At 36.3% G+C, this 21,137-nt stretch overlaps 1 protein-coding gene across 5 annotated transcripts in view; it reads left to right on the top strand.

Annotated features, from left to right (window-relative positions):
* The window catches only part of PTBP2 (polypyrimidine tract binding protein 2), a 91,115-nt gene that overhangs the window by 31,471 nt on the left and 38,507 nt on the right, over positions 1 to 21,137 (top strand). For all 5 annotated transcript variants that reach the window (XM_074961286.1, XM_074961285.1, XM_074961287.1 and 2 more), the window contains 4 exons: positions 12,781 to 12,953; positions 13,506 to 13,649; positions 17,619 to 17,783; positions 17,866 to 17,976. In XM_074961286.1, coding sequence (XP_074817387.1) covers positions 12,781 to 12,953; positions 13,506 to 13,649; positions 17,619 to 17,783; positions 17,866 to 17,976 — 593 coding nt within the window. The remainder of the gene's footprint in view (positions 1 to 12,780; positions 12,954 to 13,505; positions 13,650 to 17,618; positions 17,784 to 17,865; positions 17,977 to 21,137) is intronic.

Genomic DNA, 21,137 nt, shown 5'->3' with positions numbered 1-21,137 from the left:
CATCCAGCTCCCATTTAATTCAGTGGGACTTGAGCACCAAATTCCCATAGTCTCTTTTGAAAAATTCCCCATAATTCTCTTCAAATAGATGGTGAATGATATGAAAGATACATACCTTCTCTTTCCTTTTAAGGATGTCTGTACTTTTGTCCCATTTTTTCATATTGTCTGGGTGACTTGCAAAGTAAAACGAGGTAAAGAATCTGTAATTCTTATTGCATCACTATTGGTCTCCCAGGCCATCGTCATCCACGATCATGAAGACATGTCTGTGGAAAAACTTGAACATTTTGCTCTGACCTTGGCAGGTTGAAAATAATAGTTTAGAATCTAAGAGAACGGAGCCAGAAACAACTCTGTTAAACAGTGGTAAACATTCTGCAACCAGAACATACAAAGGAATTGGAATACTTGGCTTCCAAAGTACACAGACCTTTACCAAAATAGACTTCAAATCAAACACTCTAATTTATGTTCCTTTCAGAAAGGAATTCGTTCTCAGTTGTCCAGAGGTCCAGATCTCTTTATTCCATGTTATTTCTAATATCAATGCTTTTACACCTACTTCTGCACGCTTGCATCTCCCTTTTCCTCAAAGTGTTAGGGTGCAGTTGTCAACCCCAGAAGTGTTTGTATTTCACATAAGCTATATTACTATATCAAAATTAGTTTTTCAAGTGATTTGTGAATCCTTTGGATGAAAAGCACATAACATTTGAGAAGAAAATCCTAGATGCTAGAATAGATTATTTTAAAGGTGAAGACAAGAACTATGAGTTGACCTTAACAACTGCTACGTATTCTGGAAAGCAGTTTTGTCTTTGCTTAAGATTAAAGGTCAGGGCCCTGAGTTTTTCAAGCAATAGTTGATGACGACATTTACACCTACAGCTGAGAGCTGCACTGTGTGTTAACTTCTCCCGTCAAAAGCACAGATAAAAGCTATTGGAGTAAATGTTGTCCTTCTTCAATTCTGAAGCTGGTGTAAAATGCCATTCTTGTTTCTTATTTTAAATTATTTAGGTTCAGAAGTCTTCGGAGAGCATGAGCCTCCTTCCAGAGTTTATGAAATCATCCTTTTTATATTGATGTATGGCAGATATTGACTCACTGAACTCTAGGAAATGGACCAGAATGTAAACAAGGAAATACTAGAATTTTACCTCAATTCTGGGTATTCTGCAGGGCACCAAGGTCATCTAGGTCATAAGTCCTGCACTAACTGCTCTTAAACTGATGTCTCTAACAATATGCTTCCCTATGCTTTTCACTAGGCAACTAAGAAGGCAGATGTTGCATGCCCAATAAATGCTTCCTTAACTGTGTACTTTGCATATGGGAGAAAAAAATGCTCTTATTCTAAGGTTTAACTATAAAACACGTTTATTTTCTGTAGAACAAGGAAACATGCATCTCCTCTGTGGTGTGCTATTTCTGTGCCAAATTTAATCTTCTGAAACTTTATTCCTTTCAACTATAGGGCTGCTCAATAAAAATTGCAGGAATATTTTTATGTATGGAAAAGTATGCCTGTTTTCTAGTTCCTTGTCCTTGGAAACAGCCAAACTGTGTATTTCCTGAAATCTGCAAAATCTTACCTCTCTTCTCCCTCTGCTTCCCCCCCCCCCCCCAATAAATAAATCAGTGGGCAGACACACAGAATGGAAAATTTCAGCTTGAGGGGGTTAAAGTTCCTGAAAGTTGAGTGGACTGGAAACAAGGGATTAGAATGGAAACAGTTATCCAACTTTAACTGTAGCAGTGGCTGCTGCTGTTCCTATAATCCAGTGTAGAAAACTCCATCAGTGCAAAACATCTGAAAAAATGTATTGATATTAAACCCACTAAACTTTGGGGAATTAACAATCCAGTGTCTATGGTAACTTTTAACTCTGTCTTATTAGAGATATGTTTTGATAGATATTTAATTGCATTCACAAAACACTTAGCAATGTGACATACAAGTGATCATGTATATCTTAAAATACAGTTTAACAATGCTAATTTGACATCCTTTATAAGAAGAAATGCATTGTTATAAATTGATGAATGAATTTATATGTCCTGTTTTTATAAAGCCACAGCTAAACTGACAGTGTTAACAATAAAATGTTATAAATACAAGTACTTGAGTAACTAAGTTCACAAATAGTAATTTTTAATAGTATCTGCTGGAAGTTTAAAAAAATTACTACCCATCCTAAATTTTGGTGATATATTGGCCAGATTATCATTATGTAGTAATGTAAATGTGGCATTTATGATTGATTATCATACAGATGTGCTTGTGCATATATGTGCATACATTTAAGCTCACAAGCAAAAACTGTTTAAAAAGAAGCTTTATTCTTGAAAGTGTGTTTTCAGTGGAATCTAGTTAAAACATGAAGAACTGTAACTTTGTTTATGAAACCTTATATAACGGCAAAAGAGAAGAACCTAAACAGTAAATCTGGAAGTGAGCAGATAAGGGATTTACTGCTTTTTAATGCTACTTAACTCATCTTTTTCCCACCTAATTTATATTGCACACCCAACCTTAATTTTGATCCATAACATTGTAAAAATATATTTAAAGTTCAAAATTCCTATATTAATAGTACTATATTGTATTCAGAGGATCCATTTCCAATTCACTATAACATTAACATACCCACAGCTACTGACTACCAAAATCCCTACCTGCTAGGTACTACACACAATAGAGATAGAAATGTAGACTTACAGCTTTTATGTCAGTGTGTGTGTAAATCTGTGTGGTTGGCTTAACTGGTAGACATTTACCTCCTTGAGCCAGGAATTCTGACACACCCAACATTCCACTGCTGTCTAATAAACAGTTGTATAAATCGCGGGCCATCTATGTCTTCTAGTAGCTGGTCTACAAACCCACTGCCAGTTATTTCTTTAGATCAACTGGTAGAAATCTATCCTATGAATCTGAAGGTGTGGCCTCAAACCCTGTTTGCGATACGTACCGGAAAAAATAGTCTCTAATTATTTGATTGCATACTATCATAATGCATTTTCTCAAGAGAGCAGAATTAAGGTTACATGGGTAACCTTAATTTTAGCATTTCCCAACTTTGAGTGCCTGACTTTGCAATCTTAATATTCTTAACATATTTTGTGTTTGTAATATATCCAGGGGATCCCCTCTGATTAGCATTTATTTGGAAACAATAGAAGGATAGGTTCTCTGCATCACAACTAAGTGGATTATCTGTGCCTTGGATTTCTCTGTTTTTTGTTATCTTGATGTCTGATAAATTGCTCAATAAGATGCTATTTTCCTATCATATATAGTTTATTAATGAACTAAAATGAATAATCACAGTTATGTAATATTAAACAAATCAAATAAATTTAATTATCAGTTAATTAAACAATACCAAATAGGATAATAATTCCTTGTAACTCTTTTAATCTGGTAAAATGGCAGTCTTTGTTTAGCTGTCAGTCACAAAATAGGAGGGCATTTCCATTCTCAGTCCCAATTTATATGATTTTGTTTGTCAAAAACTCACACAGTGAAGATCAATTCACTTCCATGTTAAACATGAAACAGTTAAGGTAAAGAGAACAGTTCGTCAGGATTTAAGTACATAATCTTAATCCATAACATTTAAATGTGAGATTCGTTTTTTTAATTAGAAAAGGTACTTAATTTAGTTTTTGTTCCTGTAGCTGTCCTCATGTGGGTTTACAAATAATCACACACACTTACTCTCACTTAACTATCAAGTGCCTAATAAGAAGAGAACACCAGACCTTCTAGGAGTGTTTTCCTGCTGGAAAAAATAAAATCAAAACACATATGATACTTATAGAAGATTATTTACGTTGTTATGGTTTCATGCATCTTCAGGAAGCTAATAATGATTAGCTGGTAACATTTTCAACACAGCTTGTTAATGTTGATGGAATTGTTAGAAGCTGATTCCTCGTGGCTATCAAGTCTTAGATTTTACAAGTTATTGGACTCCTGCCCATTGGTTGGTTGCCAGGCAGGGAGTGGAGAAAACATAGGCCTTCTTGGCAAGCGTGGACTGGCATCATATAGCCAGAAGCAGTATAGTTTCCTTTTCCTCCAGGTCTTAAAGATGACAGCCTGGCTCATGAAAACCCATCCTTAGAAGTTCTTTGGCAAATCAGAATGTGGCACTGTCACTCTGAAATCTCTGACGTCACGCAATGGGGATTGATTGGGTCAACTTTATGCAAATGAAGAACTTTCCCATTACAGTAAATGTTGGCTTGGAAAGTCCCACAATTAATTATTTTATTTTGGAAAAAAATGGGCAGACAGTCATTCTACAGATCAAAAAAGTATTTTGTGATGCATACAGGTAGAGTCAATCAACTTAGGAAAAGTTGACTTTAGATTCTCTGTCAACAAGGTCACCATGTCTCATAAAGTAACTTAAAAATTTCACAAATAACTCAAGTGCTAAGCTGAGCTTAAGAGTTAGAATTAAAATTATTCTTCAGACATACTGGACCTTCTTTATTTCACAGTTGCTGCTGGCAGTTTAACTTCAGACAGCATTTTTTATTCAAAAATCTGGATGAAAGATAAAACTATAAACTGTAAAAAAAAAAAAAAAAAAAAAAAAAAAGTCTTTTTAAACAAAATTCCCAGTTGTTGGTACAGTAGTTATATAGGCTCTGTTGTGATTACAAGTGGATGCCTTGAGATATTGCTAATGGTCTGTGAAGATCACCAGTTTGAATCCAGCCTGGTTCTGTAGGGACTGAAAGTTACTGTATAATGGATGTTGTGTGACTGTGTTTCAACTCCTAAATCATAAACTCATCACCATGCTTTTTGCTGACCGATTCAGATAAGCCAGGAACTGCATGGGCAGCTATTTACCTGTAAAGAAAGTAGTTCCAGATCAGGTTGAGGCATGTTAGCAAGGCAGTGTATATGGGAAGCTTACTCTGCCACTGTGCTATAGATAAGCAGAGGACTTCATTTACCAGGGCTGGAAACTTGTAGGAATGCTAAATCTATATACATTTTTTTAAGATGAAGTGTAGAGTTATATGCACAATATTGGTAAATATACACATTATTTAATGGACTGATTTACATGAAGTGTTTGTGTGACCATGACTAAGTGTCCATAATGTTTTCCCCAAAATGTGGCAACCTGAAACATTAAGTGGCTCTAAAAAGTCTGGGTACGTTACAGAGGTGACTGTAGTGAGTCCATAATGAAGTCTGCAATAAAGTTTGAAATTATAGGAGAGATTAAATCCATTTTCTTTTATGTTTGGTATTTCACTACTGAGCTTGGTGTCAACACTGCTTCTGAGACTTGAGACTGAATTTTCAGGAAAGTTAAAAGTAAATCTGTTCACTAGCTCAAGTTAGCAATCAAAAATTATTTCTTTTTGAAATTTAGACTTGCAGTCTCAGCTCCTTTTCCGTTTCCTCTAAGTCAGTGGTTCCCAACCTTTTCTCTGCCCTGGCACATCTTGAGCTCCAGGGGCTCTTCCTCATCCTGGCTGGTGGCTGACAGTGGATAGGGGAGGGGCAGAGGAGCTGATCTGTTGCTCATACAGAAGGGGAGGGGGGAAGAGAGGGAGATTGAGCTCTGATTGCTCTGCCCCTGGAGGAGGTGGGGCAGTGACGCAGCTTCGCCAACCTTGTTCTCACTTGCAGTTTTTCAAAAAATTCCGCGGCACACCTGTTCAGACATGATGGCACACCAGTTGGAAAACATTGCTAAGTGTCTTGGACGTGACACTTAAAACTTCAGGGCCATGTATCTCTTTTAGATATAAACTAATTATGACGGGATCCCCAGGGTGCAGCCAGGGACCGTGGGACTGCTGTGCCCCCTTTAACTCTTTCCAGTCTGGGCTGTCTCTCACAATGCCTTGCTAGTGACAAGCAGCAAGTCCCTTTAGGTGCTATGATCACTCAGCACAACCGCATGTAGAGCCCCCCCATCCCAGCTAGGTTGCATGAATGCTCCCTGAGCCACTCATGAATCACATAGAGAAAGGCATCGGCCGAATCCCACCTGCTCCCAGCACTACCTCAGCAATATATCATCTTGCATTGCTCAAGATGAGCGGTGCAAATTTATTAATTGGTTCACCGCTTCATCAGTGGAAAGTGGATATACACCAGCCTTTGCAAACCTGAGTACATTTGCCACACACTTCAGGCAAACTCACTGGTAAAGATAAACAATAAAATAAGTTTATTGACTACAAATGATAGATTTTAAGTGATAGGCAAAAAGTCAGAGTTAGTTACCAAAATAAAATAAAATATAAGCACACAGTCTAAACTCTCAACTTTATTAGACTGGGCAACATCTAGATTAAGCAGTTTTTCTCACCCCACTGGATATTGCAGTTCATAGTACACAGATTTCACCCTTGAAACCTGGGCCAGTCTCCTCTGTTGGAGTCTTCAAGTCTTCTCACTGTCCTTGTTGCTTGCAGCATAGGTGGGGGAAGGGGAGGCCAAGCATGTGGCCACTGTGTTCTGTTTTATACCCTTAGTCCATGTACTTGTAGAACACAAGTACAGGCATGTTTCATGGGCATTGCTGAGTCTCCCAGGCAAGGTTGAGCAATTCCCCTGATGTGGCCTCCTGCAGATGAGTCATGGTATTGTAGCTCCCTTGCTGGACAATGGCTGGTGATGTCTGTTCAATAGCACCCACCTTGCTGTTTGTTACCTACCTTGTCAATCTGGGTGCCTCCCAATCACCCAGCATATTTTAGTGAAAATCATACAATACAATTCTTATAATTTCAAATGCATTGGCGATACACATATTTAGATATGATCTGCTGAAAGACACTGTTCTAACCTTTCCCCTGATACCTCACATGGCATGCTTTATATGCAATATTACAATTACATACAGATGAGGAATATGGGGGTTACAAGACTCTCCTCCAAGGTATAGTAGATCACACTAATTTTATTTAACTATTAGATATTTGCATTGTTTAGTTTCAGACTGAAGATTTGTAATAAATGTGATGGTCTTAATCATGGTCAGTTATTTTAGTTATGCTTAATGCATTTTCACTAGTGACTTTTTTTTTCTATATCTGTATCTTAATGTCAAACAGTAAAAATTCAGTTTTCATCTAGGGAATAGCTAACTCTTTTGAAGACTTCTGTGTGCAGTATTAATACAATAACTTATCTCCACAATTGTCTCATTCTGGGAACGTATTTGTGCATGTGAGAGATCCTATTCCCAGTTTTCAGGCTCTTTATCAGACCTATTAAAATTAATCGTCCATATTAAGAAATATGCTAGAATATTTAATTTACAATCTTAACAGGATCATTTAATTATGCATCCAATATAATACAGATGTTTGTAACATAGTGCCTGACAAAATTAATTTTCATGTTTCCATTCAGCTGAAAATGTGAATCTTGATTTATTCAGACTGCTGAATACAGAGGGGGAAAATCCCAATTTTGACTCTTTTGTCCTTTCTGTGTGAGGAGGTCATTTTGAAGAAATTGAGGCTATTTGAGTTCGCCAGTTGTATTTATCAGATTTTAGCCAATGAACTAATACCAACTGTTATATTTGTGCATATATACAAGAGAATTATAGTTAAGATTGAGATGGTAAATTATAACTCCTCAAGAGAAACAATAGGTGAAAGTGTAACTTTTTGTTAATAGACAGGTATTCTTTCAGGGCATAAACCTTGCCCAAAACTAAACAGAAGTTGCTATGGACTAGGTAATGTAGGCTGAGCAAATATGGCTAAGGGAACTACTGGGCATTCACTGTAGGAGGAAGAAAGAGAAAATGTTTTACAGTGGGTCACTTGTATCACAATATAGCAAGGAGATATCTGATTTTTTAAATTTAATTTTCAGATTAAATCTTCAGTTACATCTCAGTTTTTCACAGTAACGTTAAATTAAATTGCCATACAAAAGTTTTACTGATGGATTACATTTTTGTCTAACATAGATTGTTTTGACCTCAGAACACTTATGAAATTGGATTTTTTTAATGCTTCAACAAAAAAGGAAAAGTGACTGACTATTCATGGTAGTGTGTTTTTGTTTGTTTGTTTTTCAAATTTAGCTATTTCCAACATGAAGTTGGCCCACTGTTCATTGCTTGGTATTATTCTGGGCTTTGGGATTCACTGTTTTCTTTCTAAAGCAGCTCTGACTTCTGAGTTGGCTCCAGGACGGTTTCTGCAGCCTGTATGATTGAGAGCCACATGCTCCAGATGATCTGTCATCTATTGGTTGCATTTAACATGGCTTTTATTGAGGATGTGTGTGATTCTCTGTTCTTTGGATCTGATCCCTGACGCTCTTGGTTGCTTAAAAGAAAGCTAAGTGGTTGTTTTGCCCTTCATAGGAATTATCAATACCTGCTGAAGGAGTGAAAGGTCCTGACTATTCTTAAACAGGCAACTTCAAGAATTCAGTTTATGCTAAATAAACAGAATGTTTCTAATCTTTGGGAGGGGATTAAGCAGCAAGAAACCTTCTGCATCTACTAGACTTAAAATAGTAGCATATGTATAGCACGCCCATCAATCTCTTAAATTGTTGCTGGTTATTCAGCATCTTGGAGTTCTGTGTATAGATTTGGAAAAGTAATGACAGTACTTTTGAGAAGGGGTGCGTATGTGGGTTTATTTTCTTCAGTGAAATTCCAAGCGATAATCATTTTGTTAGCTATTGTAGAGATTACTTTTAACTAACAGACTACTAAATGGTATGTAACTGAATATTGAGTACATTTTGCCTAGAGAGAGCTTTGGGATTTTCCCGTCCTGTAGATGTGTCTTTTGAAGATGGGATTTGTTTGGAATTGGCAACAGGGATAATACAAAACAAATAATTCAGCTTAATAACAATGATCATTTGGATAATGTTGGCTTTTCCACAGTGAGTTGCAGATATTTTTCCTTGTGAACATTAATTTTTATCTTGTCCAGAAAATTAGCAATGGGGGAGGAGGTTAAACTTGATTAGGCTTTTTAGATCTGGTGAAAGTCAGATTTCATGATGATACAAGCCTGTGGGCAGTCAGCTATTTAAAGTGCCAAGTACTGTAATTGTAATTTTTGGCAGAATTGAAACACTGACATTTCTCCTGGCTTGCCCATATTTATTTACTTAGCCTGTTGCATCAGGGAAGACCTTTTACGCTGGCCTGCTGTTTCCTTAATCCACCTGTGATTGAGATGAGCCACAGTACATAATCGCTACAGCCACTCAGTAGTTGATTACGTAGGTATACCATTGTTAAAATGACTGAACATTTTCTAACAATAATTGAGTTTACCTTCTAGTGGTTTTGAACAACATCTGTTTTTTCATGTATTAAAATGGGATCATCATTCCCCTTTTCCCACAATATATCATTGAGCTTTATCTCCTGTTGAGAAGTATCATTTAAAATGGTAAGTGAGAGACTATGCAGAGTAAGGTGGAGAGGTTTCCTTCAGTGCTTCTAATAACAGTTTTGAAAACTGAATGAATTTCATATTTTCAAACTCAATATTTTTATTTTGAAAGTTCATATTAATACATACTTCGTAAAAATTTACAAAGGGCACTGTTACTCAATCCATGACTCAAATAAGACACATTGGTTTCTGCTGGCTGGCAAAGAGAGCGAAGAAGCAAGACATCACTGCTTTCTGTTAGCAGGTGAAATTAGAATTTTTGAGAAATTGCATGTCTTATCTGTTGGAACTCCATCCTTTTCCATGAGATGTTGGGTAAACTGCTTTCTGTTGTTACATGCAACAGTCTCCTCATTTGATGAGCTGAGGTGGAGACAACCATCCATTTCTCACTCTGAGCCACAAGTTAAAGGGAATCTCTGTATGTTTTCATTTTAAACAGTCAGCAACCTGGAATTTCTCACAGAGTTTCTATGTAAAGATAAAGTGACCAGAACAAAAGTTCATTATTATACTTAGGACTCTAGATATAACTCTAATATCAAGCAACTTCAAAGTGTGGAGAGGGCAAACAATCATTTGAAAGGCTAAAAGTCTGTACATTGGGTTTTAAATCTAATCCTAAATTTACCCTTCTATTTCTACAGGATCAATAGAAACTAATAATTAAAATATGCACAAATTAATGTTAATATAAAATTATAATATTTCCTTTAATAGGATGTTTCCAAAGGGTTTTGTATGTATCCTTGTAGATTTGTGAAATACTAGCTGGAGATGAGGGAGTATGGACTGATGTCTCAATTGTACTCCCGAGTCCCATATTTCATTCTCAGTCCCAGATTTCATATTCCTTAAAAACAAATAAAGTTAGTTTCTGGCTGTTCTGGTTGCTAAGAAAACCTTCAAAATGAGACATTTTTTAACAAATGCAAGGATCTCTGCCTGAGTTTGCAGAGAGCCTGCAATGATAACTTTGAGCTGTGGACTGCCCTCAGATGCCAGTAATAGTAGTTTAAATGTCAGCATTGTTAATAATGTTACTGCTTATTAAAACATGTAAGAAAGGAGAAAACTATGTATGAAAATCTGAGTGACTGCTAAACAACAAGCTCTTTCATCCTATCGCTAACTAATTTAAAGGTACATTGGGTTGTTTGGTATAAAGAAGAAATTTCCACTTAGATGTAACAAATATAAAACAATCACTGGTAATTAATACTATCGAAAACTTGAAAATCTTCTTCCAGTTTAAATAGTAAATAATTTTATGCAAACATTTCTTAACATCCCATATTGAATATACTTTGTTCTTTTAAATAAAAATGTAAAGATGTATTTTAAGATGTAGCTTAATTTAATAAAAAAAAATAAATTATGGGTATGTTTTTAACACATGGTAGGACTAAAGGGAGCACAATAGTTTTCATTTTCCTGAAACTTTCAGAAGTTTGACAAATGCTGTTTATTATTATAGATCAACAATTTGCATATTTCTGCATAACTGATAAGTTGGCACATAACACACATGAAGTCAAATAATACTTCCTGGAATTACTATCCGTGAAGAGATACTTAACGCTTTCCTTACAAGGCTTCGAGCCCTTAGAAACAACAAGTGTAGCAGCAACTCCCTGCTGTTCACATTGAGAGAGCCTCTTTATGGGCTGGCATAGAGTCCACCCATGGTGCATAACCCCATCTGTCAATGTGTCAAAATAGCTTTTGTTAACACAGTCAGGAAACTGGACTCAATAGTATATAGTCATAATTAGTTATAATGAAACAATGTAACTTAATTTTTTTTTACATTTTATTAAAAAATGTCTTTTATGCTAAATTTTCATAGAGTAATCTTGATTTTTTTTTTAAACTTGCTTAATTTCATGAGTTTTTCCAACTTAATTTTTATTCATTGGGGGGGAACCCTATAGATATTTTTTTCTTAGCTCTGGTATTACTGCTTGTCCTATTAGTGAATAATTCTCTGTATAGATACCAGAACAGCTCATGGCCCCAGTTGAAGGGTGGAAGGATCCCAGAGCTCGAGCTCCAGCAGTGAAACAGCCCCACAGCCCAAGCCCCGGGAGCCTGAGTCGGCTGGTGTGGGCCAGCCATGAGATTTTCTTTGCTGTGTAGACATACCATAAGAGGTCAGGGGCAAAGCATCTGCTACTGTGTGGATTCTCCTTTCCCACTTCATCATTGGGGGGTGTCACTACTGGAATACTGCATCCAGTTCTGCTGTTTACATTTTAAAAAGGATGTTGAAAAATTGAAGAGGGTGCAGAGAAGAGAGAGAAACAATTTGAGGCCTGGAAAAGTGCCTTACTGTGAAAGACTTAATCTCAATCTTGTTAATTTATCATACAGAAAATGAGAGGTGATATGAGGTGTAGGTGGGTAAGTTTGTGCAGGAGGTCAGATTACATGATCCTGATGTCCCTTCTGACTTTAAAGTCTATGATTAGTGTATAAGTATTTTCACAGGGAGACTATAAAGCACTACAGGGCTCTTTAATGTAGCAGAGAAAGACATAACAAGAACCAATGGCTGGAAGTTAAAGCCAGACAAATACAAATTAGAAATAAGGTACACATTTTTAACAGTGGAGGTTCATTGGGACAAACTACCAAATGAAGTGGAGGGTTCTTCGGCTTTTGATGTTTTTTAAATCAAGACTGGATGCCTTATGTGTTAATCAAATACAAGTTATTGGGCTAAGTACAGGGGTAAGTGAGAGAAATTCTATGGCCATTTTATCCATGGGGCAGACTAGAAAGCCTAATGGTTCCCTCTGACCTTAATATATGAATATAATGCTGTAAGACTGAGAGGCTACCGTCACTGCTCTGAAGACTTGAAGATGGTGGACTTCTCCATTATCTTCCCTTTGTGGAATTCTCCAGCAACTACTCTTTTATTACTCAGGCTGGGCTCTGAGAGGATTTTTTTTTTACGTAAGTGCCTGCCTATCGATTTATTCTAGCCCCCCCCCCGCCCCACACACACATATCAAAGTGAAATTAACTGGACTTGTTTATCAATTACACAGGTTTTTCTCTAGTCCTCTGGCAATCACATTTGTTCTCCACAAACTTTGTCATATGATCTCTAGCAGTTTCAAATTTTCATCCGCTTGTTAGTTTCTTTAGAAATTGTAGGTAAATGTTAAATGGCTTTGCTGACATGAATGGGAGGGTGCATAGCTCACATGGTGACTTGAATATTTAGCCTCAAGTACAAAACAATCTTATTTGAAAAGTTTGTTTGTGTAGATATTTTCTAAAATACTACTGACTTATAAATATGAAATGGAGTTTAAAAATGTCTTTCAGCCAATGGTAATGACAACAAGAAATTCAAAGCAGAGGATAAAATGGATGGGGCTCCTTCTCGTGTTCTTCATATCAGGAAATTGCCTGGTGAAGTGACAGAAACAGAAGTTATTGCTTTAGGCTTACCTTTTGGTAAGGTAACCAACATCCTGATGCTAAAAGGAAAAAATCAGGTATTCTTCTTGTTTCAGGGTTCCATTTATAGTACAGTGACTAAGTATTTTCTCATTCCAGATATACTGGTAAAATCTTACTGAGATTAATGCAGATGTAAATGGTAAATAATTTAAAATGAAAAACCTTGCATTCTTTCAGTTTGTATGTGCTCCATACTATTTCTAGTCTATTTTATGTTAGAAAGCAGTAAAAGACTAATAGTTCAGAGCAGATGACACTCAAAATATATGGCTTTCAAGCTAACCATTTAGGCCAACCTCTTCAAAGGTATCATTTTATGTGCACAAACCCCAGTTTGCTAAACTGGGCAGACGTAAAATGATGTCTTTGAGGATATGGGCTTTATTTGCCAACTACCGACCCATTCCAGAGAAGTGGGGGGGTTTGGTTTTTTGTTGTTGTGTTGTTTTTTTTATTTGTTTTTTTGGCAAAACATGAAAACTAGAAATCTTATCAGATCCCTGCATTATGTGAATGTGTTTTATTCTAGCAATACAAAGTGTAGTGTGTAAATACTATTTTTTTTTTTTTTAATTCTTACATTTTAGGCTTTTTTGGAGCTGGCAACAGAAGAAGCAGCTATCACTATGGTTAATTACTATTCTGCTGTGACACCTCATCTTCGTAACCAACCCATCTATATTCAGTACTCCAATCATAAAGAGCTAAAGACTGATAATACACTAAACCAGGTATATTTACTGTTATGGAGTATAACAAATGCATACAATAGCAAATTAAGTTTAGCATACATTCAACTATACTCTATGTAGTCATGAATATATTTTTGTATAAACAAAACTTTATTTCTGATAGCTGCAGTTTATTGTGATATTATAAAAGACACAGTTTGGAATTGTACATTTTGCAATTATATGTTAGAATTTTATTCATGTGTTTCATGGTTAATTGTTTCTAATTAAATTTGATTTTTTTTTCATAAAATAAGTCTTAATATTGACTCTTGGTTTAGAAGTTACATAACTAAAACTTTGTTTCTTGGTTCTGGCATTTGAGAGTTCAGTACCATATGGAATTGCCCTAACACTAATGCAGAATCCTACTCCCAGTGTTTTTTGAATCATAAATTCAATAGTTTTATTAACCTCAGTTTGTTTGGTCTGCTCTTCCCACAGTACAGTTTCTGAAGAAAAATGCATTAACGATCACCCTGGGAAAAATGTATTCAGTAACTGAGAATTTTGTTGTTTGATCTTGGATGTGTGTAGAACCTATTATTCTTTCAAAACAGTTGTAATACACTTTTTTAATAGAACAGGGAACTGTTTCAAAGATAACGTAAGGGGCAGTAAAGGTCTTCCTAGTATTTGAGGTTGCTGTATCCTACAAAGAATGGGGAAAAGAAGCATTGACCCTTCGTTGTTCAAATGCTAATATCTTCATGTTCATTTCTTGTGTTTCCTTTTCGATCAGACTAATGTTGTCTGTTGTGACAATCTACAGTTTCTATTACTCTCTTGTCATACTTAAGTCCTTTTTGATATAATAGTGTGTTAATGGCAAATTTATTTTTTTAATTATGTTTTTAAGAGAAGTTTTCTGGAAACTTCCCTGCTTGATAGTTTTGCTTTCTGCTAAAATTAAGTTCGGTATTAATTTCCCTGCCTGGCACTACAAACATACTAGATCTTTTGGATCTCTGAGTATTCTCCTACCCATTAAAGAAATATTTTAGATTGTAAGTATAAAAAGTGCCAGCTGTAAGAAATGAGTACTTAAAGGTAAATAGAATGAAGTTTGTAATGGGAATGATAAAACATTACGCCAGCATGGGCAATATGTGGTGGATTCATGTACAACTTTAAACAGTAGGAACACTATCAGTCATGTATTTGCCTTTCATTTTCTTTGGGGTCCTATGGCAATGTCCTGTCTGCTTCAATCAACCGTCTTCTGCTCTGATGTGATGCTGTCAGCCTTTTGGCAGTATCCTTGCTTCCGTACCATCTTTGTTTTAGCACTAAGTTGGCTCAGTCTTGTAAGCACCCTTTATAATAAATTAATTGACAGTACAATGCTGTAAATATTCTGTAACATCACCAGCATGATGGAGCAATATACAGAGCAGGAGCCAGTTGGCTATGATGGGGATGGACATTGTCGTACCTGCTGGGAAAACTAAAAAGTTGTTGTTGATGGGTCATGTGCAGATTATCCCATTAAGTCTGGTCTGGTGGGGCATTCACCACATAATTTTGTTACCCAAATTTGTAGGTTACATTTGAAAGCTAGGCAGTTTCATTTTTAAAATGGTCCTTTCCTTACATTCACAACAGAGAAATGCAAAGAAAATGAGAGGATCAGTAGATACATTGCAAAGATGAAATAGGAGAAAAGTACAAATGGTTAAGCTAAAGGGAGGAGAGAAGGAGCTGTAATTAGAAAAGATAGGGTACCTTAAACAGCCAAGTTTTGAACTTTGAAAGTAAAAACAAGTTGCCTTTATGACTCTGTGAATTTCCCATGATTGGTTGTCAGCAACATGGTTATCTGTGGAAAAAGTATAATCACAATAGGTTTATGCCTGACTAAAAGAACAGATTTAAAAGTCATTTGAATGTTTCATGTCATTTTAATAATTTTGTAAAGATATTTTGTCCTAAAAGACATGTAAACACAACAACAAAATAACATTAAAGTTCGGATTTAAAACAAACATTTTTTACCTTGTGTGCTGCAGTACCTAGGCACAACTAGGTGAGTTAAGAACAGAATGACTGCCATAACTGTGAATCTCCTTGATTGTCAGTTTGTCAGAATGAAATGTTTTAATATAGACTTTGTATTTTTATAGGCTTATGTATTATGATGTTCCTAGGATCATAAGGTGAAATAGTCAAATGTGGTAGAATAATATGAAACTTTAAAAGAAATCAATTTTATGTAATACTTCATAAGCTAAAAATGCAGCTTATTTTGCCTATTCCAACATTATATTTTTCTCAAACACCTTCAAAAGAAGGGTTTCTATAAAAATATTAACTGAATTTTTTCCTCCTCCAAAACAATCTGTTGCTCTTGTAATTTCTAAGCTTGTAGGCGCTACAGTGCAAATGCTCATTCCAACAATCATGCTTGCTCTGGTATGCAGTCCAGTTGACCTTAGTGGAATTAAATGTAAGGAATAAGCACACACTGAAAAAAGAGTGTTTTCAGGCTCTGATGTAGAAAGCCAGAGCAGACAAATCCTTACTTACTTGAATAGTCCTGATTGAGCTCACTTGTGTGAGTAAGAGTTTGTTGTACAGCCTAAGGACCAGAACTTGCAAAAACTTCTTCCCAGGTTACCTTTAGACATAAATTTTAATTGGCATATTATTATTTGTTTAAAAAATAGACTGAAACAATGAAATAACTCAACCAAATGTTTGAGTGGTGTAAAAGTGAGGTGTGTTTCATGTGTTTTTAAAAAGAAATTAACATTGTCTTCAAAATACTTTTGTCAGAGTAGCATTAACTAATGCTTGACACGATACAGTAAAATTTCTTGTCCCAAGTAGTGTTCAACAGGTCTTTTTTTCTTTCCTTATTCCTTATTCCTTAATTCATTTCAGTGTGAGTTGTGGGATCTGCAGTTGTGTATTGTCTCTGGTAATACCTTTAGATTATGCACTATGCATTCATATGTTGGTGATTGATTATGATTTTTACCTGGCATGCACACTTTAGTCTTTTCTGTTGTGTATTATTTTACCTCTTAAAGGTACTGTAATAAAACATGAAATGAAAACCCTCTTTTTTGCATTTTTTCCTCAGAAAATCATCTAACCCTTTTAAAATTTGATCAGTTGGCAATAGAAGTAGTTATGTAGACGTGTGCTCATGTGTTGTTACTATGTGATTGTCCGAGGAATTTTTAAAACTGTGCTTGTTGCTTTAAGAAACTCTTGGGATCTTTGTTTTTTAAAGAGGTTGGATAATACAGACTGCAAGTAGTTTGCTCTTCTGTGACCACTTTGTTCTGACTGTTCTCAGTTACTGTGTATTATTTCATTAAAACAGAAATCGGAATATTTTAGAAGTACCATACTTGCATTATCTTTTCCTATCAGAACTTTTTGCTTTGTTTTGATTAACTCTAATGTGAATATTGGAAATATTTTTTAAAAAAAAAATTCAGTTATTCAGTAAATCACATTATGATTCTGTAGTTTTTGTTTTTTGTTTTTGATTTACTCCTCCATTGTAACCTGTGGAAATATTCTTCTGAAATCCCTCAAAAGCTCACTTTTTTCCTACTAGTAGAGCCATACTTGCTACTAGAAAGGCCAGTTATTGGCTTCATTTGAAGCCACTTCCTGTTGTTCAGTAAGAACCAATCATTATTTTCAGTATTACTGCCTTCACCCCTGATGGTAGATTATGGTGGTTTCCATTATGCTACCCTAATTTGGCATTGCACTTTATTGTCTAGATCTAGTAGATAGTTTAGTTTTGCTGCCATACCACTGAAGGAATATCTAAAATGTTTACCATTCTATTGTTACGTCAGTAGGTGTATTTTTAAAGAGGTGAACTTTTATTGTGCCAAAGGTAACTAAATATTTGTTAGCAGTAACAATATGAATATAGCAATAAGCTTCTGAACCTTTTTTCTTGAAATACTTTCTTTATAATACGTATTTTTTCTTTTTATTTAGCGGGCTCAAGCTGTTCTTCAGGCAGTGACCGCAGTACAGACGACAAATACTCCCATTAGTGGAACTACTGTTAGTGAGAGTGCAGTGACTCCAGCTCAGAGTCCAGTACTTAGAATAATTATTGACAACATGTACTACCCTGTAACCCTGGATGTTCTTCACCAAGTAAGCCAGTTGTCTGTGTAACTTTTTAGTTTATATGATTTGTAATAAATTTCTATACATATAGTCTTGTTATTTTTGACAGATATTCTCTAAATTTGGTGCTGTATTGAAGATAATCACATTCACAAAGAATAACCAATTTCAAGCTTTACTGCAATATGGTGATCCAATAAATGCACAGCAAGCAAAACTGGTAAGCACAAAATTACTTTTGGGCTAGTGAGTTATCCTGTAGTGATGGAATTATTATTATTTGTGCATGGTATTACCATGACACTGATTTAACCATACATTCCTTTATTAAATCTGAAGGCCAAACGGTATTTATACAATTGCTCTAAACTTGCCTAAAAAGCATAAATAATAAGCTATTTACTACATCCAAACAGTAACAAAACGTTTATAAGTATCTGAGCAAAATATGTACAAACGGGCTAAACCCCATGGTGCTTACATCCATATTGGTTCCAACATGGTCATTTAGCAATGAACCCTTTAAGAGGTGTGTTTTGTTTTTTTTAAATACCCTTCAACAAACAGGTAAAATCATTGTCAATTACTAACTTCAGATAAAGAACAGTTTGAGACAATTCATCCTTAGTTCTAGTCTTAATCCACTTAAGATTTACAACCTCCTTTCTTCCCAAGTCCGTTCTTTCCCTCCTTCTTGCTGATGAGCAGTTTTTCCATTGTATCTGGGTTCATGTAGGCTTTAACACTGGTATGCATGGTGGGAAGGCTTATGCTGGCTTCTTTTAAGACAGATTCCTTTTGTCTTATTTAAAAACATCTGCAGTCCCCCCTAAACGTCAGAGGCCTTGTTTTTAGAGACTTCCACTTATCTTCTTAGTTGTTCTTTGAACAGGACATCTTCTCTACTTCATTCCTTCTGGCCTCATAATTTAGTATTTTCAAGGCCTGCCTTCAGCTTGCTAGTCAGGGCCTTTCTTTACTACACATGTATTTCTTTAACCAAACTTAAGCTAACCCTGATTCTTTAATTTCATATTTATCCTGTGTGGCTTACAAGAGATATTTGAAAAATGTGTTAGTATAAGACATTGCTAATCTTAGTAAAGTCCTAAACTCTTCCACTGCTTTTTAAAGAGAGTAATCTTCTTCATACAGAGATGACGTATACCCTAATTGTTGTTGTTTTTTGTCTGTTGTGGTAGCACCTATAGGGCCCAATCTGATATCAGGACCTCACTGTGTAAGTAAAATGAATGAGTACAGTTTTTAGTGTTAAAGGATTGGGTTAAAAAAAATCCTTTAAAAAGCCAAAATCTGTCTTGAGCAACACAGACTGTGCCAGCTAAATTGAAAATTGACTGGAAAGGAGACAGAAGAGAACAAGAAATGACTTGTCCCTATTTAAATACATTTGAAGTACATTAGAAGTGAGAAGACTGTTTGACTAGGCCTTCTAAAAAAACTAGTGGGCTGCATGGGGGTCAGTTGAAAAGGATGATGAGATAGTGAAGTTGTTAAATGATTTTTCCATCATTCTTACTACAGAAGATAATGGGAAATTAATTTTCCAGTGGCAGACTTCAAAGGAAATAAGAATGTGACCTTAACAGAAATTGAAGACTTAGTAAGGAAGTTAAAGAGCAATTTGAAAAACTTAAGTGATGTAAGTACTTGGAAGAGATGGTATTTATCTGAGTGTTCTGAAGAAAATAGTGAGATATTGACAAGGATGCGTGCTATGAAGCCTCTGGCCCGATGGAACTTCACTCATTCAGATAGATAGCATAAATAGTGAAAAATGCATTCCCCTACCACTTGTTTTCCCAGAAAATGTCATTTCCTCTTGGAATAGATTCTGGACATGCTGATCTATGTTTTTATCACCACCTCTGGATTGGATCATGGTATCTGCAAATGAAGTGAAGATAGCACAAACTTCACCTTGAGCAGAATGCAGCAAACTACCTCTGGGCAGAGGAAAAAAACACTGAGATAAGACTCTGGTGTACTCTAAACTATCATGCCTCTTTTAGAGGAAGACTTCTGGACCTTGCAGATGCCTTTTCAATGCTGACATGCACAAAGTGATACTTTTCAGTCACAAACATTGTCTGAGGGGACGTTTACACTGCAGCTGACTCAGGGTCCCGGGACTTGGGCTAAGGGGCTGCTTAATTGCAATGTAGATGTTTGTGCTCAGGCGGTAGCCTGGGCTCTGGAACCCTGTGACAGGGGAGGGACCCAGAGCTTGGGCTTCAGCCAAGCCCAAATGTCTGTGCCACAGTTAAAGAGCCCTTTAGCCTGAGCACGAGTCAGATGGCACAGCCAGCTGGGGGAATCCGATTGCAGTGTAGAAATACCCTTACATTTATAGAGGAACAGCATTGCCAGTTCTCTATATTGGCATTGAGACTTGTATGAGTATTCCATATTTTAATGACAGTAGTCAGGGCCTACCTGGAGCTAGGCTGGAGTGCATATGTCTCCCTTTCCGGATGATGGGCTAATTCAAGGATACTGCCATGTAGGACCCCCAAAAATAGTTTGTCAACACCATGGTTCTGGCATCCCTATCTGAATTCTTAAGTCCCAGGTTGTCCCTCAGAGAACAGTTGAGGACATCATATGTCTAGTAAAGAAGATTTGTCCTAGCTGGTCATTTTGAACCATACTTATGAGTGTTATGGTTGTCCCTAGCTGTATACATAGTGCTTATGACATATCTCCATATGGATAACCTCATTAAAACCTAAATCGTAGTGGAAGCAAGTTCCAGAGGGACTTTCCCATCCCATCTGAATAACTTCAGGGCAACTCTGCCCTGACGATAGTCTATGGATCTTCTTCTGCTAGAACTAGACTTCCAGTTTTAACTAATGTAATTTTATAATGTGTAAGAGATGTCACCATGGAATGGACTAAGGATTTTCAGACATTCAGAATCCTAAAGGTGATCTTTTTTTAAATAGGCTGTTGTTTCTGTATAAGCAAGCATGGAGCCCTGGATTGCAGCTCCTGTGTCAGGAAGCATAGTAGATGCAAAAGCAGGCTTTGTCTTGGATTTCTCATTTTCGTGGAGAAGAACATGTGCTACAAGTGGTTCCTGGATCAAGGATTTCTCCATATGATACCGATAGATGACCATATTTGCCAGGATCCCATCTCCATACTGTGAGTATGGAGGGTCCTATTTGCTTATCCATCAGTACCTCTGCTCTCTACCAGTACTAGCAAAGATTCTGCCTAACCTCAGAAGAGATAAGATTTCAGTATTCTTGAAGGTGCCCCACACTGCCCCAAGCAGTTACAGTTTTCATGTCTGCTGCAAGGGGTCATCTTGTTCTCTTTGCCTCACTCCTGGCAAGAAGGAACTCCTGAGAT

The sequence above is a fragment of the Natator depressus genome, chromosome 8, assembly GCF_965152275.1.
Source record: "Natator depressus isolate rNatDep1 chromosome 8, rNatDep2.hap1, whole genome shotgun sequence".
NCBI classification, from domain to species: Eukaryota; Metazoa; Chordata; order Testudines; family Cheloniidae; genus Natator; species Natator depressus.
This window is presented reverse-complemented; position numbering and strand designations above follow the sequence as displayed.